This window comes from Dipodomys ordii, unplaced genomic scaffold (assembly GCF_000151885.1).
Source record: "Dipodomys ordii isolate 6190 unplaced genomic scaffold, Dord_2.0 Scaffold113, whole genome shotgun sequence".
Taxonomy (NCBI): domain Eukaryota; kingdom Metazoa; phylum Chordata; class Mammalia; order Rodentia; family Heteromyidae; genus Dipodomys; species Dipodomys ordii.
Window position 1 is genome coordinate 4,266,108 of NW_012267329.1, and position 26,981 is coordinate 4,293,088.

At 36.2% G+C, this 26,981-nt stretch overlaps 1 protein-coding gene across 2 annotated transcripts in view; it reads left to right on the forward strand.

The window, feature by feature from the left end:
* The first annotated feature begins 5,934 nt into the window (after positions 1-5,934).
* Stk33 (serine/threonine kinase 33) overlaps positions 5,935-26,981 on the forward strand; it is a 69,165-nt gene continuing 48,118 nt past the window's right edge. The window contains exons 1-7 of one of the 2 annotated variants that reach the window (XM_013028736.1): positions 5,935-6,138; positions 7,660-7,773; positions 10,841-10,954; positions 12,970-13,074; positions 18,324-18,462; positions 21,160-21,248; positions 23,249-23,336. In XM_013028736.1, the coding sequence (XP_012884190.1) occupies positions 5,935-6,138; positions 7,660-7,773; positions 10,841-10,954; positions 12,970-13,074; positions 18,324-18,462; positions 21,160-21,248; positions 23,249-23,336 (853 nt within the window). The remainder of the gene's footprint in view (positions 6,139-7,659; positions 7,774-10,840; positions 10,955-12,969; positions 13,075-18,323; positions 18,463-21,159; positions 21,249-23,248; positions 23,337-26,981) is intronic. The other variant, XM_013028737.1, reaches the window with a different exon arrangement.

Consider the following 26,981-nt stretch of genomic DNA (forward strand, 5'->3'; position numbering starts at 1 on the left):
TTAACCAAACTCCCTGGATTTTTCCTCTCTGGCCAAATTCTCTGTACTATAATGGCACACTCGATGTGACTCTCTAGCCTTGGATTTTTCACTGGAACACTAAAACTGGTTTCTACGTGAGAGCTTATCTAGCCCCAGCTTCTACTGCACCATCTTCTTCTGGACCGTTTTAAATTTTATTTCTTAATAAATTTTTTTCTTTTTTTAAAAAAATCTGTTTACTTAGTGTCATGGTTTCAATGTGAAATGTACCCCATAAGCTCATGAATGCTTGATCTCCAGCTAGAGGCTCTATTCTGGAAAGTTCTGGAAACTCTAGGAGGTGGGGCTGAGGTGGAAGAAGGTTGTTACATTATCCCTGACCCTTTCTATCTGGCTCTTTAATTTCTGTCCACTATTTATGAAGGACTTTCTCTGTCACCATATTTTATCCATGCTTCTAGATCCAAGCAACCATGGACTGAACCCTTCTGTCTTAAATTGTTCATGTAAGGCATTTTGTCACAGTGTTAAGAAGGTAACTAATAGAGAAAATTAGTATCAGTGAATAGGATCCTTGATGTGACTAATATTGTTCTAAGGCCTCTGAAACTGGTAGGAGGCATTTGAAGAAGGCCTAGAATGCTATAAGAAGTTTTAATGGGCTGTTCTTGTGGGAACTCAGATCAGAATTTCAAGAGAAATACTGACAGGAAAGATTGCATTCTTAGAAGATTGCTGCCTAAGGGCAGCCCAGGCAGAAAGTTCATGAGATTCCACCTCGGTGGAGAATCTGGGTGATTCACACCTGTTTCAGATGGAAAACAGTATAGTCTTTTGTGAATTGGACTATTCATGTTTAATTCTGGAAAACAATTTGTTTACATTTACATTTTGTCTGTGTCCTGAAAATGTGTAAGAAGCTGGGTTTAGAGAAAACAGTTTGGTGGGCACAGTGGCTGACACCTGTAATCCTAGGTATGTGGGAGATGGAGATTTCAGTTCGAGGCAATCTGTGAGAAAGTTAGTAAGGCCCAACGTCAACCCATAAGCTGGACATGGTAGTATGCACTTTTGGCCCCAGCTATGCAGGAGGCCATAGTTAAATCAGTCTGAGGCCCACCCAGGCAACAACTTCAGACCCCACATGAAAAATAACTAAAGCAGAAGGCTTGAGAGGCATGTCTCAAATTGCGGAGTTCTTGCCTCACAAGTATGAGCCGGAGTTCAAACCCTAGTACTGCCAAAAAAGGTGATTGCCCAATTAATTTGGCAATGGATATTTTACAGTATAGTTTTTCTGGCTGTTATGTGGGTCTTGCTGGATGCTTTTAGCCAGAGTTTTAGTGAGAAATGAGAGCAAAAAAAACCATAACAGAAGATTTGAAAACTGTGACCAGAAAAGGAGAAAGTAAAGTTTTGCATAAAGAAGATATGGTTGTTAAAAAGACCATTGTCATTAAGAAACAGTCAAGCACTTTGCCCTGGTACAACAGGAAAGATGCTTAATTGGACCTTGCCTCACCTTGAAAGGATTGCTGCCATGATACTCTGGTAAAATTTTCCAGGATTGAGCCACCCATACGTGAGAAGCCCCTGCAGTCATAGTTCAAGAGGACCATGATACTGCTGAGCTGAGGCAGATCCTTCCTTTGTCCACTTGATGCTGGTTGCAGGCATTCAGAATACAGGAGTTACTAGGGTGTGGAGGCTTCCACCAAGACTTCAAAGGAAAGCCTCTTGAGATATTAATGAGCACTTGCTACCTCCAAGTTAGATTCTGTGACATGGGCAGAATCTTGTTGGCAAGTCTTGAAAGGATGATGTGTGAAGCTATGAGTCAGAGACCGAAGCTGCAGTAGAGCTCCAAGGATGTTGGAAATTCAGGAGTATGGAAGTAGATAACTTTCTTTTCTATTTCACAGGGCTTGCAGCTAAGCAGTTTCAGAAGAGGCTGAATTTAGGCTCTTGAACAATGTTGAAACTGTTAACTTTGCATTATGAGGTGGCATGAGCTTTTGGGGATCAGGGTTGGATGGTTATGGTTTGAATATGAACTGTTTCTCATAGTCCTACATTTTGAATGTTTGGTCTCCAGCTAAAGTATTATTTTAGGAGATTCTGGAAACTCTAGGAGGTGAAACATAATTTAAAGAAGGAGGTTACGAGGAGTGGTTGCTTGTAGGAACATTATTCCTAGCCTCTTCCTATCTGGCTCTCTGCTTCTTGTCCACTATGGGTGAAGGACATTCACACATTCCTGTCACCATGAAGTTTTGTTCACGTACACCATGGACTAACTCTTCTGAAACTGTGAGCATTAAAATGAATATTTTTCTCCTGTTAGGTTGCCTAAATGAAACACTTTGTCACAATGACAAGAAAGTAACTAATAAATACATTTAATATATTATTTTTATAATTTATAAGATTTATAAAAAATTTTAAATTTTCTCATGAGTACAGTTTTATCTGTATTCTATAATATTTTTGGCTCTAAATCACATGGTAATCCTTAATCTAGAAAAATGATCTTAATGAGCACTTGCTATGTCCAAGTTAGATTCTGTTAGTAAGAAAGAATGTAAGAATAAATATTGTGTAAGCTATTAACAGTATCTCTGGGTCTAGAGAATTTTCCTGGAGATTCCAATGCCATACAGATTGCTGTATTTTAAAAAGGAAAAGTTGGTCTGGTAATGTGGCTTAGTGGTAGAGTGCTTGCCTAGCATGTATGAAGCCCTGGGTTCAATTCCTCAGTACCATATACACAGAAAAAGCAGGAAGTGGTGCTGTGGCTAAAGTGGTAGAGTGCTAGCCTTGAGCAAAAGAAGATCAGGGACAGTGCTCTAGCCCTGAGTTCAAGCCCCAGGACTGGCCAAAAAAAAAAAAAAGGAAAAGTACCACTGGGTGCTAGTGGTTCATGCCTATAATTCTAACTACCCAGGAATCTGAGATCTGGGGATTGTAGTTAAAAGCCAGCCCAGGTAGGAAAGTCTGTGAGAATCTTATCTCTAATAGAAACCAAAAAATCCTGAAGTGAAGCTGTGGCTCAAGTGATAGAGCACTATCCTTGAGCGGGGAAGGGATGTGAAGGGATGTGAAAGGTAAACCAAAGGAGGAGGCTGCAATGCTTGGTAAGAAATGTATGCATTATCCTGCCCATGTAATTGTAACCCCTCTGTACAGTATGTTCACGAATAAAATTAAATTAAATTAAAAAAAAAGCTCAAGAATAGAACAGCACCAGGCCCTGAGTTCAAGCCCCAAAACACACGTGTGTGCGCATGCACGCATACACACACACACACACACACACACAGAGGAAAAATAAATAACTTATTTTTATGAAACTAACCAGCATCTTATTTCAAAACCTAATCAAGATAACTGAAGAGGAAAATTATAGACTTTGTTAACTTGTGAATAAAGCCATGAAAATTCAAATATGAACATGCTAATATTTTAGTACCTTAAAAGAATGATCTATTGTAAAGCTGAGATCTAAGGATCATGGTTCAAAACCAGCCCAGGCAGGAAAGTCCATGAGACTCTCATCTCCAATTAACCACCAGAAAACCAGAAGTGGTTCTGTGGCTCAAGTGGTAGAGTGCTCACCTTGAACTGAAGAGTTAGGGACAGCGCCTAGGCCCAGAGTTCAAGCCCCATGACTGACTTCTCTCCTCTCCCTGAAAGAAATAACAACCAGAATTATCCATTGTAATCATTTAGGGCTCATTGAAAAATGCAAGAATGCTTTTGTATCAGGAAAAATTTAAATATGCTATGACATTTCAAAAGATCCAAATAGCAAAAAACATGATAATACAAATAGATAAGGATTGGATAAAAGTCACTATTCATTTTTGCTGAAAAATCTAAGCATAGATAATACTAGAAATATATTTCTTAGTAAAATAAAGATATTATTTTCATATTCTGGTCATTTATTAGCCTTCAGAGGATACATTTATATTCCACATATTTCAAACCTTATGACTATGAGCCTTCAAAATGTACTTCTTAAGAATATCCAAAATATATGACACAAAACCACTAATAATCACGTCCAGTGTGCTCTGTCTGTATTATAGAGCACATCCCTCCTTCCCTGCTCAGCTCAAATCTTTCCAAGTTGGCATCATACAACAGCCAGCAAACTCAGTGTGGTAAAATTCTGGGCATATCTAATATGGACTCAGGAAAAATAGCACATACTCATGCCTATTTTGGGTATATAATATAAAAATGAGGTTACTTCTTATATTATCCTTGTAGAATTATGCAGTTTTTTAAACTGAGATTAAGTGATTGCATAAATTTCACAGTATTGTGGCATATTGATACTTAGCTAAAGCCACAAACACATTTTAACCTTCACCATGCAAATTGTCATTATCTTGATCTACAATATGAACTCTACAAACTTTCCTAACAAAAATATTTCTTCCAAATTGGGTGATTTGTACATTCCTTTCCTTTTGCTTAGCGTCAACTGTTCCTTCTTTCTCTCTCATTCCCTCCCTCCCATTGCTGCCTTTGAGTTGCTTGGTTCACTTTCATCAATGCCCAGTGCAGCTGATGGGCCTCTCTGCTGTATTTTTTCACCCATTTCCCTCTGATTCTGTGCCCTCCTCCTAGTTTCCCTCAGATGTGCACGTGTATACACCATATATGGGGTCAAGAACATAGAGTCATCTAGAAGCTATATGACAAATTAAGAAGAGGTCATTTGTTTATTGAATCCTGTTTACTTTTCCATACCTTGTTGCATTTTGAATCTAACATCCTCATATCAGAATATGTGCCGAGGCTTATCATGCTTATCAACATGATCTGTTCTGGTTCCATCTATTTCCCTGCAAATGCCATTATTTTGTCCTTTTTAATAGCTATGTAATATTCCATGGTATGTTATGCAGTTTTATAAAATTAAATCATCCATTTCTTTGTGAAATATGTAATAAAAACTTGCTCTGATAGTAAATGCACTAAGGTTTAAAAATTTAAAGCCCAGTAATGTTTTTTACACCATTACCTTCAGATGTTTAAAAACCACAATACTCATTGAGAAATACATTTTGAGCCAGTTGTTCATGCCTGTAATCCCAGTGCTTGAAGGATAAGATAGGAAAACTGAGAATTACAGGCCATCCTGGGCTACACAACAAGGATGAGGCCAGCTTAGGCTACATAGTGAGAAAAATCAGTAAACTGAAGATACATATTTTATACCCTGACTTAAGTATAACCTACACACATTTGACAATTTATATTTGTATAATTAAAAGTTTCACAGAACTTAGTAACTTATGAAAAATACTTTGATGGGGCTGGGAAGGTAGCTCAGTGGTAGAGTGCTTGCCTTGCATGCATGAGGCCCTGGGTTCGATTCCTCAGCACCACATAAGCAAAAAGAAAAAAGCCGGAAGTGGCGCTGTGGCTCAAGTGGTAGAGCACTAGCCTTGAGCTGAAGAGCTGAGGGACAGCGCCCAGGCCCAGAGTTCAGGCCCCATGACCGGACCCAAAAAGGAAAAAAAAAGAAAAAAAAAGAAAAATACTTTGATACCCTCTATTTCGTTTTTAAAAATGGTATCAATCCACCAAATTAATTGTATACCCATCTATAATTTGATAAAATACTGTTTTAGATTGTGATTTTGGCCATTTTGTGCTGCAATTTTATTGTAAATGCTAATTTTTCATGTCTATGCAGGATGCTTCTGATACTGGTAGATGCCTCTGACTTCTAGGAAGAGGGTAATAGGATAAGAATTTATTGATTTGTTTTCTTTCTGCAGCTCTCATGTATGAATATAAGTCTAGTGCATCATTAACTTAAGGAACTCACCAATTGGAAGTTGCAGTTTTCACCATCAACCTTTTGATCAGATTCTCTTCCTCAAAAAGTGGAAACATCTCTTCCAAGATATTTTTGTTGCAGAGTCAAGCAAAATGGCTGATGGTGGCATGGGTAACGAATCTACGAAATGCCCTGCCTATTCATCAACTTCTCAGAAAAAGCTACTTTGTGTATGTTCTTGTAATTCAAACATTTCTTCAGTTTGGGTGGTAGGAATATTACAGACGTCAAGAATTTGTAGTGCAGAATTTTTAGTCTCACCAGAAAGAAAGAAAAAAATAGCAGAGACACTTCTGGTCCAGTCAGAGAATATAAAACATTCTACATCTTAGTACAGGTTGTAATCCTATCCCCTAGCTTCCTCCATATCCTGTGAGTGCTTGTCAGAGAGTTTATTGCCTGTTTAGGTTGTTAAAGGAACATTTCTTTCTCACAGAAGAAGTGGGGAAAGTTGGTTACTTACATGTCATGATATTTCCAACCCCTACCAAATTATTTCTTAGAAATAATTAGTGTTATTCTAGCTGCCCCTTTTAAGTGGGGGTAAGTATAAAAAAGAGTTTTTGCTTAAAAACATAAGCAAGACAAGACTATAAATACATTTCTTAGTAAAATAAAGGTATTTAACTTCATATTTGAAGTTCAGTTAAATCTGAATTGAAAATATTATTATTATAAAAGTGACGTACAAATGGATCACAGTTGCATAAGTCAGGTAATGAGGACATTTTCCTTTTGGACAATGTCGCTCCTTCCCTCACTCTTTCCATTTTCCCCATCCATGAGATATATATGTCATTGTCAAAATAGTGTCCAGTGAGTACCACTGCTGCATTTGTTCACTCTTTGTTCCTCCATTTCTGTGTCTCCCCTTACTCTCCCAAAGACAGATAAAGGAACAAACAAAACAAAAGTAAAAGAAAACAAAAACAGCAACTAAGTAAATATGAATTTTTGAGAATTTTCTTCAGATGTAGAATGAGATTTATGGCTATGATTAGTGTTATGGCTACTTTATTTAAGATAATATCTGGTTATCTGGCTGGAATATTAAATATACTTCACTAAATCAGTTTGTATTAATTTCAGTCTATAGATACTCAGCTGAACTGATTTGGCTACATCCATCTATATAACTAAGAAACAATGTGGAAGATAGTAGTTATAGCACCATTTTGGAGACAAATGGCAGTAAGTTTAAGAAAAGTCAAGGGCAGGGCATGATGGTAGAGGCTTGTAATCCTCTAATCAGGAGGTTTTCATAGGAAAATTGTGTTTCAAACCAACCTGGGCAAAAGCTAGTCATGTGTGGTGGTTCATACCTAAAAAATGAATTTTCCTTAAAGCTGAACACTTGTTACATTTTCACCCTTAACTATTATTTGTGATTTGTTTTACTAAACAGTTAATGCCACAGAGGTATCTCCTAATAAATTGTTGCTGTCTTATTTTTGATGAGTGCGTATTTTGTATATGTCAGACCAATTTATATATGTCATTAGAAGTATTTTACATTTTGAAATGAGTAATTGTGAAAGCAACAAAATTACCTTTTCTGGTGATTTTAAAGAATCATCAGGTAAGTTCTAATTTATCTGCTATGTAGGCTATGTAGACTCATCTGAAAGGGTAGATTGGGGTGAAAGACTTTTTAGTCTTCTCTAGACTGATGAACTAATGAATTGTATAGAATTTGAAAACGATAACAAACTACTTTGTATGTAATAACTATTATAGCATACATTAAAGACAAATCAGATTGTTTAAATTACAGTTCTCCATCTTAAAAATTTTTCAAACTTCCTCTTTGGTCCTAGTTCTCAAGAACTATAAATGTAGAGAGAAAAGCACCCCACCGACAGTGGAGTCGCAGCAGCATAATGGAAGGAAAAGTCCCTCACATAAGGATGGAGAATGGCTCTGCTATTGAGGTATATAGGAGTCTTCTCAGCAAATGGTTAATGGAAAAATTATTTAAAATATCTCTTAGAGGAAAAGAAGTAAAGAAAGGAGGGAATTGACCATTTTCAAGTATGTAAATGTTTTTACTAAAAGCAGTGTATTTTTTCTTTGAGGAGGGCAAAAGGGACTTTAAAGTAGAACACATTTTTATTAGACAAAGGGATCTGGTTTAAGGATCTTGGTTGTTCTTAATAGCAATAGTAGAATCTCAGTATAGACTTCTCAAAGATGTAGAGACCAAGTAATTTTTTTAGTTCAGTTGTTCACTTCCTTGTTGACTGGTAGTGAGAACAGTTTCCTTTGTGAACTCCTCCATCTTTTTCAGATTATAGAAATGACAGTAATATTCCTACCAAGATTTTAATTATTGTATACCATATGAATTAAAAATTAAAACTTCCCTTTAATACTAAGTTAAAGGATCTATACCATGAACAATAATAAGAAGAAAATTGCATTGATGTTAAGGTTTGGTGGCCATGCCTATAATCCCAGCTACTTCAGAGGCAGAGATAGGAGGGTCATGGTTCAAAGCCATCCTAGGCAAAGAGACCCTCTTGGCACTTATACCTCAAAGAACAAGGTGGGCATGGTGGTTTATGCCTATAATTCTAGTTACGTAGGGGACAGAGTTAGGAGGATCTTAAGGTCAGTCCCAGATGAAAGTGTAGGAACTTACCTGAAAAATCAGTTCAATGTTCATTACCTCTAATTCATCTTTTTTCTCTATACATATTAGTTTTATCCTACTTTTCTTAAATTGTATCTATTAAGTAAAAAAATATTTCATCTATATATTTGAGAAATAACCTCAATGTAGTTGAAACTCAAGTTTGTTTTCCTAACAACATGCAGAGGCTCATTATAAATATTTTGAGAATTTTGGAGGAGTGTAAGGAAAGAACATGCAATTGTTCACCTACAATGTTTGCCATCTGCTGCCCATAGGTAACTTGTTACTAAGACAAATATCTTTGTAGACACCTATGCAAGCACCTCATGTATACACATGTTCATAAAGGAATCATGCCAGTCCATGCTTTCCCCACATAATGTTACATAGAAACTTCTATGTCAACACAGGCATGTACAAAGTATCATTTCACTAAGAAGTCTGTTAACTTTGTTGGAGCTATGTCATTTCTCTTTATTGTCCTTTCTATGAGATGATATCAAAGCACTTAATTGAAGAAAAAATTACAAAAAAATGAACTGGCCATTCCTAATTTAAAAAAAGATCTTACTCAAACAGTATTGCAATACTGTATCAAAAATGTGATTTTGTATATTTAAAGAGAATGAAAGTTTAGTTTTTAAAGGACAAGAAAAATTTAGGAAATAGTTGTGAAGAAATTATTTTGTTCTGTGGGGGAATAGGTAAATGAACATTTTACCTAAGACTTCCTTGAATATGTAAATGGAAGCTGCATATAATTATAATGTGAAAAACTTGTTTTACCTCGTAATTGCTCATCTGATTTTCAGTCATTGCTATATGCAGTTTTTAGGAAGAGGGAGGAACTATGTCTTTTGAGTGATACAAAAGGCACAGTGCCTTAAGGAGCTCATGTGCCATTTTAGAAAGAAAAAAAAAGAGCCAGAATTACCAAGAGAGTAATGAGAGTGTTTGAGCACCTAGGGCACACATGCTGAAGGGAATAAAAATAAAGGAATGATCACCAAGGTGCAGAGTCAGTGGCATTGCATCTTCTTTTATAAAAGTAAGAAAATCTGGGTTCCAGTGGCTCACGCTTGTTATCCTAGCTACTCAGGAGGCTGAGATCTGAGAATCATGGTTCAAAGCCAGCCCAGCCAGGCAGAAAAGTCTGTGAATTCCAATTAACCACCAGAAAACCAAAAGTGACACTGTGGCTTAAATGGTAGAGGGCTAGCCTTGAGCTGAAGAGCTCAGGGACAGCGCCCAGGCCCAGAGCTCTAGCCCAATGGCTGCAATAAAAAAAAGAAAGAAAGAAAGGAAGAAAGAAAGAAAGAAAGAAAAAAGAAAAGGAAGGAAGGAGAGGAAGGAAAAAGAAAAAGAGTGTAAGCAGTAGGCGATATGAGAAACGAAGTTGTTTTCTGGTGAAGGTGGAAGTGGTCGCATAGAGGCAGTGACAGCTCTAGGGAAGGCTTTGGCCACTTCACCATACTGCTTTCCCAAATGCTGGTGCCCATGCATGACAGATCCAGAAACTCTCCTTAATGCTCTGGATTTGAATGCAGAAAACGGATTCATTCTACCAAATTAACAAGAACTGAAAGCATCAGTGATTTTACAATGTGAACCAGAATACTACTGTTGGCCAAACCAGTGCATTGTCTCATTGCAAGCAAAAGTTAAATGATAAGCAGAATCATGATTGATCTGTATGATGGTATTAAGGATAGCATTTATTTTCTTCTCGTTCTGATTTGCAATAAAATATGTTACTACCTTTTCTAAAACAAAACCAAGACATTTCTAATAGAGACAATGAAGACAAACAAAAGCATTATTTGTTAAGCAAGGAAGCAGTTGGTCAGTGGTTATTTGTGTTGATGTTGTAGTGTATCTCTCAGAGTTTTAGAATGATTTATTGTTTATAAAGGTATGTATAACATACTTTCATATATGTATGTATTCATATTCAATTTTCCCTTTCTTATAAAAAGGTTTATTTTCATATTTATATTTTATATGTAGTTTTCTTATTTTATAAATATGTAGCTTATAATATAGCTTCATATTCATATTTTGTACTATAAATTCCATATTCATATTTTATAATATTCAGGAATTCCATATTTCACCATTAGGATTTGTATAGTTTTCCTTTAAAAGGGGACATTTAGTGAAATTCATTAGAACTTAATTTTGGTTAATGAAGATGTATTTATTAATATTGGAGCAAATGTGTAATGTCTTCTATTTGACTTTATCCTGGAGCAGAAACTCTCTTCCCTAGGATACATTTCTATTAGTATTATGTGTTCATTTTTACTACTTGCTGAGTGGCAGAGAAAGAGAGAGGAAAAAAGAATTCTTTACTTTTTGTCCAGGAATTCTATACCTTTGGAAGAGTACTGGGACAAGGGAGCTTTGGAATGGTCATTGAAGCCACACACAAGGAAACAGGAACAAAATGGGCAATAAAAAAAGTAAATAAAGAAAAGGTAAGATTATTGGCAGCAGCATTCTGAGGACACAATGCCACTGCAGATTCTAGTGGACGGTATTGCTTTGCATATCAACACAAGCTGTATACAGGCTCTGGCAATGACCAGAGCCTGTATATATCTGCTGGAGAAGAGTGGACATTTCTCAAGTGATAGAGCACCTGCTTACCAAGCATGTGTTAAAAAAAAAACCTTCATAGAAACTTTTTCAATTCCTTAAGAAGTTCTTTGTTGTTGTTGTTGTTTTGTTTTTTGAGACAAAGTCTCATTATGTTGCCAAGCTGGCCTTGAATTTGTAGTCCTCTTGCCTTTGCCTCCTGAGTGCAAGAATTACAAATGTAGGGCTGGGAAGGTGGCTCAGTGGTAGAGCGCTTGCCTTGCATGCATGAGGCCCTGGGTTCAATTCCTCAGCACCACATAAGCAAAAAGAAAAAAGCCGGAAGTGGCGCTGTGGCTCAAGTGGTAGAGTGCTAGCCTTGAGCTGAAGAGCTGAGGGACAGTACCCAGGCCCAGAGTTCAGGCCCCATGACTGAACCCCTCCCCACCCCCCCCCAAAAAAAAGAATTACAAATGTATATCACCAGCCCCAGCTTTGAAGTCTTTGTAATTCTTTAGCACTATGGGCAACCATAATTCTACCTGGGATGTTATTTCCTTTGCTCTTTTGGTGTCAAATAGGATTAGGAGCTCATTTAAAAAAAACTGTATAGATAGGATACTTGTAACTTTATGTATTATCTTTCATTCATAGAATACATAAGACATTATAAAGTAGTAAAATCAGATTATATAGTCAATCTTGGACTATTGGACAACAGTCCCATATCAACAAATATGGGGCAATATATTATTGTGTTATTGCTTTATAGACAGTTCAAGCCATTTGGAGAGTGAGGTAGGAACAGACAGCATTGAAATGAATATTAGGAGAAATCACGAGAGCTTTCCATATCCAGTCTCAGTAAGAATTCACCTCTTACGGTCACTGTTTCTCTCAATCTTCTAGGTTACCTTAAAATGTCCTTTCATTCTTCATGGGTAGGGTATAGGTATAGCAGGGTGACCAGTATCCTACTTAGCCTAAGAAGATAAAAGTTGGAGAGTAATGGGAATTAAGAGAATAAATTACTGTAAGTAAAAAATTAATAAGATATGTTTATTTTATGGCCAGTCCCCTTCCATCATGTTATTCTGAACTGGTATGAATGGAGGCAGGGGGAGGAGTGGTCTTTTGTTATCCATTCCAGGAATAGGTTTGTGTAGATATAAGATTGTAAAGAAGAGCAATACTTAAATTGCCCAAATATGGCAATTTTGACATTCATGGAGTTGATGATCATTTAGGCAGCGGTGATAACCCTCATCCCTAGAGTTTCTTAGGTGACTTGTACATTGGTGAAGGTGCCTATGCCCTGAATGAAGTTCTGGTGCTTCTGTAATGTGTCTGCATTTACTTTGGCTGCCAGGCATGGTTAGGAAATAAGTTGGGATTAGGTTGGTTTGAGTGTAAGGTCTCTCTTTTTAATCTGTGTCTCAGAGAAAGGGATTAGTAAGTGACATGACAGGGTTAAGGTAGAATCTCTACCTAGGGTTTCTCTTGGTATAAATAAATTAAATCAAAGTACCCAAACAAAACAAAAGAAAAGCATTTTGTTATAAAACTGTCTATAAATAATGTCCCTGACTTTTGTTATGCCAACATCAAAGGTTAGGTTTGATTTTGAAGGAAGCATATGAAAACCTGGAATGATTTTGTCAGGGGCTAGGAGCGATATTGTAGCTAATTTATAGGAACAGTTTAAGAGGTAGGTATGGTTTGAAGCTAAATTAAATATAACTTAAAATTGATCAAAGGAAAGAAGAAGAATAATGTCACCTGATAATGGGTAAATTACAAGATATTTGAAAAAGAAATTTCTCAAGAAATGTAGGAAAAAGTATAAAATCACTGACTTTCCTGAGAAAAGTAGGAGTGACGCTCATAGGTGAAATCCATTTCCTTATTGATTTAGGCTGGAAGCTCTGCTGTGAAGTTACTTGAACGAGAGGTGAACATCCTAAAAAGTGTAAAACATGAGCACATCATACATCTTGAGAAAATATTTGAGTCGCCTAAGGTAAACCTGCTGCATTTTGAAAGTTGTTATTACAAAGCGAGTGTCATTCCATGCTGGAGCAAGGGCATGGGGTTGTAGCTAGAGATTGACGGGAACGTTTGGGAGGGCGTTTATTATTGATTGTATAACTAGGTGTCTTAGGAATTAGACTGATGTCTTTAAGAATATGTTCTGGGTGGCATATTGGAAACAACTGTCTAAAATTAGGGCAAATCCAAACTCAACCACATAGTAGATAGAGATAACATTCCTTTTCTTTGATTCTTACTCTATTGGAATTTTGTCATAATTTTGCAAGGTTAGTATCATAACCAAATTGGCATGGCATGTTTGGTACTATGTGGAAAATACTTCATCCTATGTTTTTCTAATGTATTCCACCATCTTTATTCTCCCATGTTATTATTATTCTGTACTTTTTTGGGTCAGTCCTGTGGCCTGAACTCAGGGCCTGGGCACTGTCCCTGAACTTCTTTTATTCAAGGCTAGCACTCAACCACTAGAGCCACAGCTCCACTTCTGTGGTACTGAGGAATCGAACCCACTCAACCACTAAGCCACATTCCCAGACCGTATTCTGTACTTTTAAATGCCTATAATTTTCCTTTAGAGGTGTTCAGAAGCTGTGGTGATTTTCCATCCTGCCTCTAGTTTGTTTAAGGTTTAATGTTTATTTAATGTTTATGTCTTTGCTGGGAAGCAGGATGATGTGGTGAGGCCTATGGTCTCTGGGATCAGACAGTGGTTCTACCATTTATTATGCTCAAGAACATGGACAGGCCATTCACCTCCTCTATATCTAACTTTCTCATCTGTAAAATGAATTTAATGGTAGTGTTGGCTTCATTTGGTTATGGAAGGACTAAAGGATTAAAGTGACAATAGATATAAAACATCTGTAGTTATTATTCTTTATTTCCTTTGCCAGTCTCTAAGGTATTTACTAATAGTCGATTTGGTTGTGTGGTAAGTTTCTTTCATTAAGAATGCTTGGTTCTTTTTTTTTTATTGTGAGAATACTGTACAGAGGCGTTACAATTACATGGGCAAGATAAAAAGCACATTTCTTATCAAGCATCGTTGCCTCCTCGTTGTTCCCCTTCCCATCCCTTCTCATACTCCCCCCACCCCCCACCTGATCCTCCCCCCACCCCCCACCAAAGTTGTTAAGTTCGTTTTTCGACATAACGACTTGTACATCTCATTGTTGCAATGGGTCCACCTGTATCCTAGTTAAACGATTTGTTTTTTTCCCTTCCCCTCCACAAATTATACCAACATCAAATACAGTGAAAGTATGGGTTATACTGTGGGGGAGGGACATACAAAGCAACATAGAAATCATCTTATTAATATGATAGAAACAATTACATGAAAGGAAAAAAAACAAAAAAATATTTGAATACTTACCTTGAATACTATCATCAACTTATCTGACCTTTTCTGCTTGACTCAGACATATACTACTAATTGCAAATAAGGGACCTAAGCTTCTTTGGGCCTGGCTTACTTCACCTAATATAATTTTTTCCAAGTCTTTCCATTTCCTAACAAATGGGCAATGTCATTCTTTCTGATGGAGGCTTAGAATTCCATTGTGTATATATAGCACATTTTCTTGATCCATTCATCTACTGAGGAGCATCTGGGTTGGTTCCATATCTTAGCTATGGTAAATAAGGTTGAAATAAACATAGTCATGCTGGTAGCTTTAGTGTGGTCTTGTTTGTGAGCATTTGGGTAAATGACCAAAACGGGGATTGCGGGGTCAGAATGCTTGGTTCTTATGGAGAATAAATATAGCAATGATACCAAAAGTCTTCTCTACCTTTCTTCCCTTTTCAGTCATTTGGTTGTGATTTTCTTCATTTCAGAGAGAGAGAGAAAGAGAGAGTGGAGAGAGTGAGTGTGGAGAGAGAGAGAGAGAGAGAGAGAGAGAGAGAGAGAGAGAGTACCAGTCTTGGGGCTTAAACTCAGGGATCTGGATGCTGTTCTTGAGCTTTTCTGCTCAAGGTTATCACTCTACTACGAGTCAAGCTCCATTTATTTCTTTTTGGTGGTTAATTGGAGTCTAAAGGACCTTCCTACCTGAGCTGGCTTCAAACCAAGATCCTTAGGTCTCAGCCTCCTGAATAGCTAGGATTACAGGAGTGAGCCATCACTGTCTGGCTATTTTGTTCTTTATCATCAATTTTGATCAATTTGATTGTGACTTATCTTGGTATAATTCCCTTCATGTTTCTTGTGCTTGTGCTTCATATGGGATTTTTTAGTTCTGTAAGTTTATAGGTTTTCATCAAATTTAGAAAAAAATGTCTATTTCTTCAAATCATTATCTGTCTTTTTATCTGAGAACTTCAAGTACTTGTGTTAGATTGTTATATTGTTCATAGTTTGCTGGTACTTTATTGAACTTTTTCAGTATGTTTCATACCTTATTTTGTTTTGTATAATTTCCTTCCTTCCTTCCTTCCTTCTCTCCTCCTTTCCTTTCTTCCTTCCTTCCCGCCCTCCTTCCTTCCTTCTTTCCTTACCTCCTTCCTTCCTTTCCTTTCTTCCTTCCCCTCCTTCCTTCTTTCTTTCCTTCCCTCCTTTCCATCCCTCCCTCCCTTGCTTGCTTCCTTCCTTCTTTCCTTCCTTTTTTTGGTAGTTCCAAGGTTTGAACTTAGATCTTTGTGCTTGCTGGGCAAATATTCTATCATCTTTTTGCTTTAGTTTCTTTCTTTCTTTCTTTTTTAAAAAAATAGGATCTTTTGATTTCTCCCTTCCCTCCCCCAAGTTGACCCCTGACAATAATCCTCTTAACTATGACTGGGATACAGTGTGTTTCTGGGATTATAGACATGTACCTAACCTTCACTTTATGTAATTTCTACTGTCATGTTTTCAGATTTAATAATCTCTCCTAACATCATAAGTGCTAGTAATCTTCTAGTGAAAATTATATATATACATGGAATATGTATAACATGATATATGTATATTTGTCATCTTAAAATACTTAATCTGTCTTCTTTCTTACATAGAGTTACAACTACTTTAATGTCATATTCTACTAATTTTATCATGTGTATAGCTAGGTCAAATTTTGATTGATTCCTACTTTATTATGAGTTACATTTTTAAGCTTTGTATACCTATTAACTTTTTGAAAGTTCACATATTATACTCCTCATAATTTTATGAGCATATATTAACAGAACAACAGCGTTTCCCTTTCCATGTCCTATGGTGTGGAAACTCTCCAGACAGGCAGGTAGAGTAAACTGTGGACTTGTCTCATGTGTTTTTCTCTCAGAGATCACTGCTATGTTACCTGATGTCTAAAGTCTCAAAGTTTTTGTGTAAGTGTTTTGCCTACTTCTTAAGTTGTTTCAGGCAGAAGAGTAAATCTAGTCTTTATCAGTCCATTATGGGCATAAGTGGAAGTTTAACTCTAGAAGAGTTGGAAGGCAGAGGAAACCATCATCTGTGGTTGCCTTTTTTGTTATTGTTGTTGTTTGTGGGGGTTGAACTCAGGGCCTGAGCGCTGTCCCTCAGCTCTTCAGCTCAAGGCTAGCACCTTATCACTTGAGCCACCGAACCACTTCCGGCTTTTTTCTGCTTATGTGGTGCTGAGGAATCAAACCCAGGGCTAATGCATGCGAGGCAAGCGCTCTACCACTGAGCCACCTTCCCAGCCCCATGTGGCTGCCTTTTTATGCACTGCTTGTTCTGGATTCACATGGGGTCAGGTTTGCCCTCTTTGCCCCATTAACACAAACAAATGTCTAAACATCTGAAGGAATTTGCTACCTGATTGGTTGCATTACTACTGACCAACCAATCTGAATATGCTATGGCTTCTTGTGATTTAAAATGTATATAATTTATTAGAATGTATATAATTATTAACAATATAAACACTATTCTATAAGTTCTATTGATAGCATTTTGATGAACATAAATATTTAAAATTGATTCAACTTATACTGCAGTTATTGCTAACGCAGCATCCCTTTCTAGATAGCTCACTGATTATTTCATGTTCTAGTGATCTTTTGCGGTCAATAAAAAAGTATGGCCCAGTCCAAAAGCTTATTTTTTATGTGTCAGAAATTGCAGATACTTTTGAAATTCCAAAGAATCAGAATTGTGTCTATAAGGAAGGTTGTAACCTTCTTTCCCCTTTTATGCTTACTGGTTGTACCCCCAAAACTTAAGAACAACAAAACTCTAGCATTATAGGTTAAAATGGAAACATGGTGTGCTGTGTCTGATAATACTATCAGAAAGACCTGCATTTTAGTTGACTGTAAATCTTAGATGACTTTGCTGTTGAAATGTCTAACAAAATCTTAATGTGCCACAAAAGAGACAGTAAATGTGAAAAAGGAATTTCATCCATGCTTTTTACTATTCAGACCCAATTAGTCACTAAGCCCTACTGTTTCTTCCTCCTAGGTATTTTCACATCTTTTTATTTTCTCTATCCTTGTCTTCATTCTGTATCTCACATCAACCTCCTATAACCAGAAGTGAGTTAAATTTGGCTTGCTGTCTATTTTTGTATGGCCCATAAGCTAAATTCTCTACATGTAAAAGTGTAGTATTTTATGACATGTGAAATTATATGAAACTCAAATTTCCAAGTCCATAAATATGGTGTCATATTGTTTATGACTACTTTCACGCTGCAGCAGCATAGCTGAGTATTGAAAGGGACTATGGCCTACAAAGCCAATAATATTTACCCTTGGCTTTGGCCTTTATAAAAAAATTTGCTTATCTCTGCTCTACGTTATTGTTATTGTTAGTGTTCATTTAGAAAAACAAAATTGATATCAACAACTTCCCCCTCCCTATCACTATCCCACAGCACTGTGAAATTTGTGAAATGTATGTAATCCCTTACTAACAATAACACCATTCTTTCCTTAAATCCCTGTTCAGACATCAAAACTTGGCTTAAAGGTTTTTCTCAGTGAGTATTCTTTTGAGAGAGGCTGGCCCTCCTCTGTAACCTGATAGCAGTGTGAAGCATTAGTATTATTCTATGAGCTTCTTGGGTACTTTATCTCATGCTTCTTTGTTCCTCTAGTAGAGTATCTAGTAGACTATCTTGTATACTGTATAATATATGAAAATATTTTTGAGTGAAAAAATTGATAAACAACATTCTGGTCATATATGCAGAGTAAAACATTTTGAAGATATCCAGCTATATAATGTATTCTCTCTTCCTCTTTCCTTTAAATGTATTATGTCAGAAAATGTACCTTGTGATGGAGCTTTGTGAGGATGGAGAACTCAAAGGAATTCTGGATAGGAAAGGACATTTCTCAGAGAATGAGACAAGGTGGATCATTCAGAGTCTTGCATCAGCTATAGCATATCTTCACAACAAGGGTAAGGAGAGAACCATGTGGCTCACCAAATCCATCAACACAGAGAGATAGCACTTTTGTTTAAGGAGAATTATATTCAGAATTCATAATCATATTAACAGAACCTAATAATATAGATGATTTATTTGTATTTATTTTTTATTGTGAAAATACCATACAGAGGGGTTACAATTACATGGGCAAGGTAATGAGTACATTTCTTATCAAGCATTGTTGCCTCCTCCTTTGTTTCCCCTTCCCATCCCTTCCCATCTCCACCCCACCATCCCCTTCCCATCTCCACCCCACCATCCCCTTCCCCCCCTCCACCCCCCCCTCGCCAAAGTTGTAAAGTTCATTTTTTGACATAGTGTCTTGTATATCTCATTGTTGCAATGGGTCCACCTGTATCCCTATTTATTTTCTATTTTCCTTTATGAATATTTCTATTCAACAATCTAAAAAGCACTTAATAATTAGACAAATCAGTATAAATGTGAAATTTCCATAAAAGTGTAGATGACTTTGAGAAGTTTGAGGGACACACCAAAAATTGAGCAGAAAGTACAGAAAATTTCCTTATATCCCCTACTTCCACCCATGTACAGCCTCTCAAAATCCCATACCATGGGGGTGAAAAATATTACAGTTGATGAGCCTACACTGACACGCCACTGTCACCGAAAGTTCATAGTTTACATTAGGGTTTGGCTGTTGGCGTGCATTCTGGGGGCTTTGACAAATGTGGGATGACACAGATCCACTCTGTGGAATCACACAGAGTAGTTTCAGAATACTTGAAGAGGGTGGAGTGGGATCAAGGGGAGGAGGTAGACAAATGAGGAGAAGGAGGGGGAGTGCACTCATAAATTCAATATGTGTCCTACAAAATTAAGAAAGGTGGGTTGCAAAGGCAGGGTAAGGATGATGAGAGGGGCGACAATGACTAAGACACATTGTATTTCAGACTGCTGTGTTGAATGCCACCTCCTTTGTACAACAACTAGAAGCTAATGTTAAAAAAAGTTGAAAGTATTCTAATTCAAAATAGAGGCATGGCTTAAGTGAGAGTGCTAGCTGTGAGCAGAAAAAAGTATCCTCATTATTTTAATAGCTTTGCTGTTATTCATATTATTGTTACTCTTTTGCCTCATGTTTCTCCTTTTCTTCGAAGCTATTTTTTGTTTAGATATAATTTAAAATTTTTTTCATTTTATAAGTGAGGAAAACTTTGTTTGACAAAATATACAATGCTATTTGGCATGTCAAACCTGATGCTGAATCCCAATAGTTCCTTTGGCAGATATTTCCTGAGCACTTACTGCACTTTGTTAGGTCTTAGAATCACAAAGACTAAAAAATGAAACCTCTGCCCCTCAAGGCATTTAGGCTAGTGGGACATGGAGATGGGAAGCATTTGTAACCCAGGACAATGATTTCTCTAATGGAGAGCCTTATAAAGTACAAGACTCAGGAGAGCACAAGTGTCTCATTTGATTTGGAAGGTCAGGAAAGAATTCAGGGGAACTGAATTCATGTGAACTGAGGAATACAAACTCAGACCAAAAATGGGAGGGCTTTCCAGGCAGAGGGAAACAATTTTTGCCAAAACTTAATATTATGATCATATCAGTCCTTCCATTTGAAGCTATAAATTCAGGATAATTCTAAATAAAATCTTCATATTTTTCATGAAACTTAAAAGATTATTCTAAAATACAGTGAGAGTAGCAAAGACAACAATGAAAAGAAAGACAGTGGAGGGAGCAGAGATACCTGCCCTGCCAACGATCTAAATATAGATACATTGATTATAGATATTATAGATTATAGATATATTGATTATATAGAGAGATATATTGATTAATATAGCTTGGCATTTATGAAAGAACAGACGAGTAGAACAATAGACACCAAAGACATGAAAAACAAAGCCTGGGGAATATGCAAAGAGGCAAAACAACAACAAATGATTAGGTATAGTTGCCACTCTCGGGCTCATTCAACTACATTTTCCTAGCAATTGTCCACTTTTTAAAATCTAGAGTCATGACTTTTCTGAGTATGAACTGAACTCATTATTTGCAAAAGAAATGTTTAATATATGATTATTTGTATGTACATAACAAATCCTACCTGAGCTTTGACATGCTCAACCAGAGATATTATGTCCCAAAGGGTTTTAAAAATTATTATTTTAGCATACCTAGAGTAGAAAAATACATGCTGATTTTGTAGAAAGCATATACTATAATAAGTATAAGTTCATATGTAGCCAAATTGCAATGTGTTAAGATGTATCTATCTGTTGACAGTAGCATATACATAGACATGAAGAAGAACTAAGGATATGGGGAAACCTTACTGAGCTGTGACTAACACTGTCTCCCTCCCCCCCCCCCCCCCCCCCCCCCCGCCGGGAATGCTTAGCTCCTGGGATACTCTCTTCCCTACTCACCAGTCTACATACTGTGAAGACCAGAAGGTTGGGCCACATGGGGAGAGAGAAAAAGAAAATGGCTTCTTGGGTCCAGAAACATGGGTAAAGAGTTTGTTTATGAGAATAGCTAGAACAGGGAAGAATTAGAGTTGGCACTCCCTCAGATTTTTCAGCAGTGGATATTAATCTGTTAATTATATTTATTTGTTCTATCTGTATCCCCTCTAATTATTTTTCTATGATTTATTTCATTTGATTTGTTGTTTATTTTCTTGGTAGATATAGTACACAGAGATCTAAAACTGGAAAACATCATGGTTAAAAGCAGCTTTATTGATGCTAACAATGAAATGAATTTAAACATAAAGGTAAGGTATTACAAGTCTTGGTAAACATTTGCCTATGAACAGTTGGAGAGCAAAGTGGCAAAGTGCATCTTTCAGAAACATTTTGGTAGATTTTAAGCAGCCTGAATAAAAGTGGCTTCTGCTAAAAAAATTTCACAAAAGAGGTTGTAACTGACAAGAATAATTTTACAAGTTAAGTGGGTGCTCCAAATGTGTTTTTTAAAGTACATACTCATTTGGATAGTTCTAAATCATTAGTTAATAGCAAGCAAACAGATGCTCTGAATTCTAATTAATTTTAGAATTATGCCTGGTAATTTGATGTAAATGTGTTACAGATTTAGAGAAAAACACCTTGGCTGTGCTTTTGATACTAAATTAATGCTGCACTCTGTATTTTTCATTGAAAATTTTCCTGGGTATTAATATTTATGTCTTAAGCACAATTAATGTGCCAAGTGTTTATCCTTGAAGATTTTATTCAAATTAAGTGCTCCTTAATGTCAAATAAATGATAGGATACATTATTTATTACTTAGTATCTTAATAGCGGCTGCTTTCAAAATATGTGAATGTGTTAATTTTGGAATGAAATGGGGTCTGGGTAAGTTGCAAAAGCTAAATTCCTGTGTACTGCAAATAGTCCAACAGCATTGTTGGTGTAAACCCACTTACCACAGAAGTGTTCTCTCGTTAGCGCCTCTGTAAACTCCACAAGGGCAAGGACCATGTACATCTTACTCACTTTGGAACCTGGAATGGTGCCTGAGACATAAAATATGCTCAGTTAATATTTGGTGAATGAGAGAATTGATGTTTTTCAAAGGACTAAATTGGCTTCTGAGATCCTCTTTTGGAGGGTGGGGTGGAGAAGTGAGAGGACTGAGACTTGAACTCAGGGCCTGGGTACTTATTATCTCTTAGCTTTTCCACTCAAGGCTGGTGCTGGTGCATTACCACTTGAGCCCCACCTCCACTTCCAGATTTTTGCTGGTTAACTGATGATAAGAGTCTCAAAGCCTTTGCTGCCTGCACTGGCTTTGAACTGTGACCTTCAGATCAAAAAGCCTGTTGAATGGTTAGAATTACAGATGTGAGTCACTGGTGCCCAGTTTCTCAAACCTTTGCATATTGGACATTTATATAGATTTTCTGTAGAGATATATTCCAAATGGGACATTCATATACCTTCCAGAGAATGATTCATATATTTAGAAAATTAATGATATCATATGTTCACTAGAAACATTTTTTTAATTCTATAAGATACTGGCAGCTTTGCATTCAATATGGACCAAAAGCTTATATTTGGTTGTGTGATCAATAAATGTGCCTGTTTTTCTGCTTTTGGCCTAAGGGTGTTTCACCTTAGGAGACAAAATCAAGGGCATATACTGAATATTTAATAACCAAATGTTTAATTACCAAGATTTAGAACAGAGCAGGAAGACTGCATTTGCAGCAGAAGGCCTCCAGTGTATTGGTAGTTCTACTGTGTTTGTGCAGGCTTTTTTTTTTCTTGCTAATTTTCTTCTAGTTTTTAATAGTGCATTAATTATTTTAATTACACTTTTGAGTCACAAAGGAAATAATAGTAAAGAAAAGACAGAATTTGCCAATTATAAATAATTATTAAAAAGGAGCATTTCAGTGAGCACTCACATGGATAATTATTTACATTTAGAACACTTTACTGGGATAAAACTTGAATATCAGGAAATAGACAATAAATATACCAAGGCAAGAATGTTTTCCAATGAAAGACAAAAACTTTCTGTTTTGAACAACTGGATTTAAGGCAAGAACCATCAGCTCATGGATATCTCAAGATTTGTAAAAACAGGCTTCTCCATCCAAAAAGGTAGCTGGGGAAGGAAAAACAAGGTCCCATTAGTAATTCAGGGAAGTCTTGTTCCCTAGAGCAATGAAGTGAACACTCTTAAAATGTGGCAGTCCTGTTTACTGGATGAGTAAGCCCTGGGACAGGAAATAGATGATCATGCCTGCATCTCTTCTCCTAGGTGACTGATTTTGGCTTAGCAGTAAAGAAACATGGTTCCAGGAGTGAGGGCATGATGCAGACCACATGTGGGACTCCTATCTATATGGGTAAGTTAGTGGACTTAAAAGGATTCTTTTTCTCTTTGGTCAGAGACCAGAACTTGAACGCAGTACCTGATGCTTTTGCTCTTTGGCTATTGTGCTACAAATGGAACCACACCTCCAGCCACAAGGATTGTTTTTCTATGTAAAGAAATTGAGCAACTAATATGGATTACAACTTGAGCAGTTAGATTTTGCCATATTACATCTCTGAGCAAGCTTCTTTTCTTGTGTCAACTAATCCGTTACTCTATTATTTTTCTCATAGTTTTGACTTTTAAAATTGTTTTATTTAAAAAATCATGCTTCTCTGGGATCCCTTTGAAGTTGTATCTTTTAAGTTTGAGGGAGGAATACCTAAAAATAAAAGATATTTAACAAAATTTGTTAAATCTTGCTAAAATCATGTGTGTATTGATTTTTTTGCATTTTTATCCAATTTCATTGTTTCATAAGGACTGTTGGTTAATATATTTGGTAAGCAACACACTACTGTTCTTCTTAATGTGATTTAAACAACTTCATTAAAGTTTAATTTCAACAGCATGAAATAGCATAATACAGTGTTTTTGCATATATTCAGAATTGTACAACCATTACTACAATCTAGTTTTAAAACAATTTAACCACAAGAAGTTTCCTGGTATTCATTTGTACTCAGTCTAATTCCTGTCTAAGCCCCAAGTAGCCACAGATCTTCTAGATTTGCCTTTTCTTTTTCTTTCTTTTTTTCTTTCTTTCTTTCCTTTCTTTCTCTCTCTCTCTCTCTCTTTTTCTTTCTCTCTTTCTTTCTTTCTTTTTTTTTGGTCAATTGTGGGGCTTGAATTCAGGGCCTAGGTGCTATCACCTGAGCCTCCTTGTACTCAAGGCTAGTGTTCTACCACTTGAGCCACAGTACCACTTTAGATTTGTCTTTTCTTTACCCTTCTCTTCCATCTCTTCTCCTTCCCCTTCTCCCCCCAATTCCCTTCCCCCTCCTCTTCCCCTTCTCTTTCCCTTTCTCTTACTCATCCCTTGCCTTGTTTCCTTTCTTCCTTCATACCTCTTTCCTTCCCTCCCTTCCTCCATCTCTCCCTCCCTCTGTCCTTCCTTCCCTCTCCTTTCTTTTTTTAATCTTTAGATGTTTCCTTTCTTGACATTTTATATTAATGGTACCATACCATATGTAGTCTTTTATATGTGCTTACTTAATGTTTTCAAGGTATAATCATATTATGGCATTTATCTATAGTCTGTTCTTTTATGTCTTGAATAGTTATTCATTGCATGGATATGCCATATTTTGTTTATCCACTTATTAGCTGATAGCTACTTGGATTGTTTCCAGTTTGAGCCTATCATGATAATGTTTCTGCAACCATTTGTGCATATGTCTTTATAAGGACATTTGGTTTAATTTTTCCTGAGTAGTTATCTCAGAGTGAGACTGTTGAGTGAAAAGTCTATGTTGGGCTGGGATGGTGACTCAGTGGTAGAGTGCTTTCCTTGCATGAATAAGGCCCTGGGTTCAATTCCTCAGCACCACATAAGCAGAAAAAGCCAGAAATGGCACTGTGGCACAAGTGATAGAGCGCTCACCTTGAGCTGAAGGACAGCACCCAGGCCCAGAGTTCAGACCCATGACCGACCAAAAAAAAAAAAAAAAAGTCTTTGTTTAGCTTTTTAAGAAGACTGTAAGGTTTGTTTCAAAAAAAAAAGTGGCTAGGTACTATTTTCCCACCAGCAATGTGTTAGGATTCCAGCTTTTTCACATCTTTTTCAAATGATGGTTTCAGTTTCTTTACATTCTTCTTGACTCTTTAACTATCGTTTTAATTATAGCCATTGTAGTAGGTATTAAAAAATATCTCAATATGGTTCTTACCTTTTATTTTCTGATGATTGATGATATTGAGTATCTTAGCCACTTGTATTAATTTCTCTTCTGAAATGTCTATTGCAACTACTGAGATATGTTTTCCTCTTTAAGAATATTAATAAAATATGTAAAAATTTTAAAATATTGAACTATCCTTGTATTTTTAGATTAAACCCAGTTGACTTAATACCATGCTCTATTCAGGTTATTACCACTTTATTTGTGAGCTTTGACTTTATCTTTCTTTCTTATGTGCTGCCTTCATCCTTTTTGATAATATTATACCAATAACCAAATGTTTAATTAACAAAGTTTCACTTAAAAATAAAAAAATACTTTCTACATGTTCATGACTTTTTAAAACAGTGAATATTGTCTATTAATGAATAGTTTGAAATTTCTCATTAAAATTTTTATCCTGTTCCCTTTTAGGGATATGTTTTATTATGTTTTCAATTTATTCTAGGTTATTTAAGTTTTCTATGTTGTGAATAGTTTTAATTATTTACATTTTGGTAGAAAATTGTTCATTTCTTTCAGACATTAAGTTTTATTGAGATAAAGGTACATATTATATCCAGTGTGTATCTTCATTATAGAGCCCTATAAGGTCCTAATATTTCTTAAGAAGGTAAGATGATGTAGTATTAACAATATGGCCTGTGAAATCTGGCTAACTACAGTTCTAGCTTTTATCATCTATATTGTCATAGTTTCTACTTCTGTATACTATAGGTCATGGCACTCATTTAGCAAAAAAGAAAATTCTTGAGAGCCTATTTTGTTCCAGACTTTTCTAGACACTAGAAATACAACAGTGAACAACACATAATGTTTTATTTTAATATTCTCATTGTACAAACATTAGGCAAGATAAAAATATCTAGTGTTGAGAAGTATTAAGAACAAAAATAGAATTGGGAGTAAAGACAGGAAGTATTTATGATGATAATAATGTCTTTCTTATCAGATTGATGAGTTAAATAGGAAAAAATATAAAGTACTTATTTAACATAGTGCTTACCACTCTACCACTTGAGCCACAGAGTATTTTCTGGTGGTTAATTGGAGATGAGAGTCTCACGGACTTTCCTACCCCAGCTGGCTTTGAACCATGATCCTCACATCTCGGCCTCCAGAGTAGTTAGGATTACAGGCATGAGCCAGCAGTTTCTGGCTTAATAATACCTATTTTATATTAATATTAATCAAATGTGTTAGTGATTAGGATAATTTATTGGCTTTTTCAAAAACCATCAAGGTCTAGTATTACTTGGTTTGTTGTTTCATTAATTATAGCTTGTATCATTTTTATTTTGGCTAAATTCCTTATGTTTAATATCTTTTTATTCGTTTGTAACTTCCTCAATTGCATATCCATTTATTTTCAGTCTTCTTATTTTCTAATAAATACATATAAGGCTGTATATGTTCTTCTGAGTACTTCTGGGATTGTTCCTTTTGCTATGAAGTATTCCAATTTTGTGACCCATTCTTATTACTATAATTTTAGTCTTCTTTTTTCATCCAAGAATTATTTGGAAGTGTGTTGGAATATTTTCCAGGTAATTTGGATGTGGTTGATGCTTGTATAAGTGTGTATTAGTTTTCATAGTTTTTGTTTTATTAGTCTTATTTTTTTCTTCCATGATAATAGATGATAATATCTTCAACTTGTAGTAATTTTCTTTTTTTTTTTTTTTTGTCTGTCGTGGGGCTTGAACTCTGGGCCTGGGCGCTGTCCCTCAGCTCTTCAGCTCAAGGCGAGCGCTCTACCACTTGAGCTACAGCGC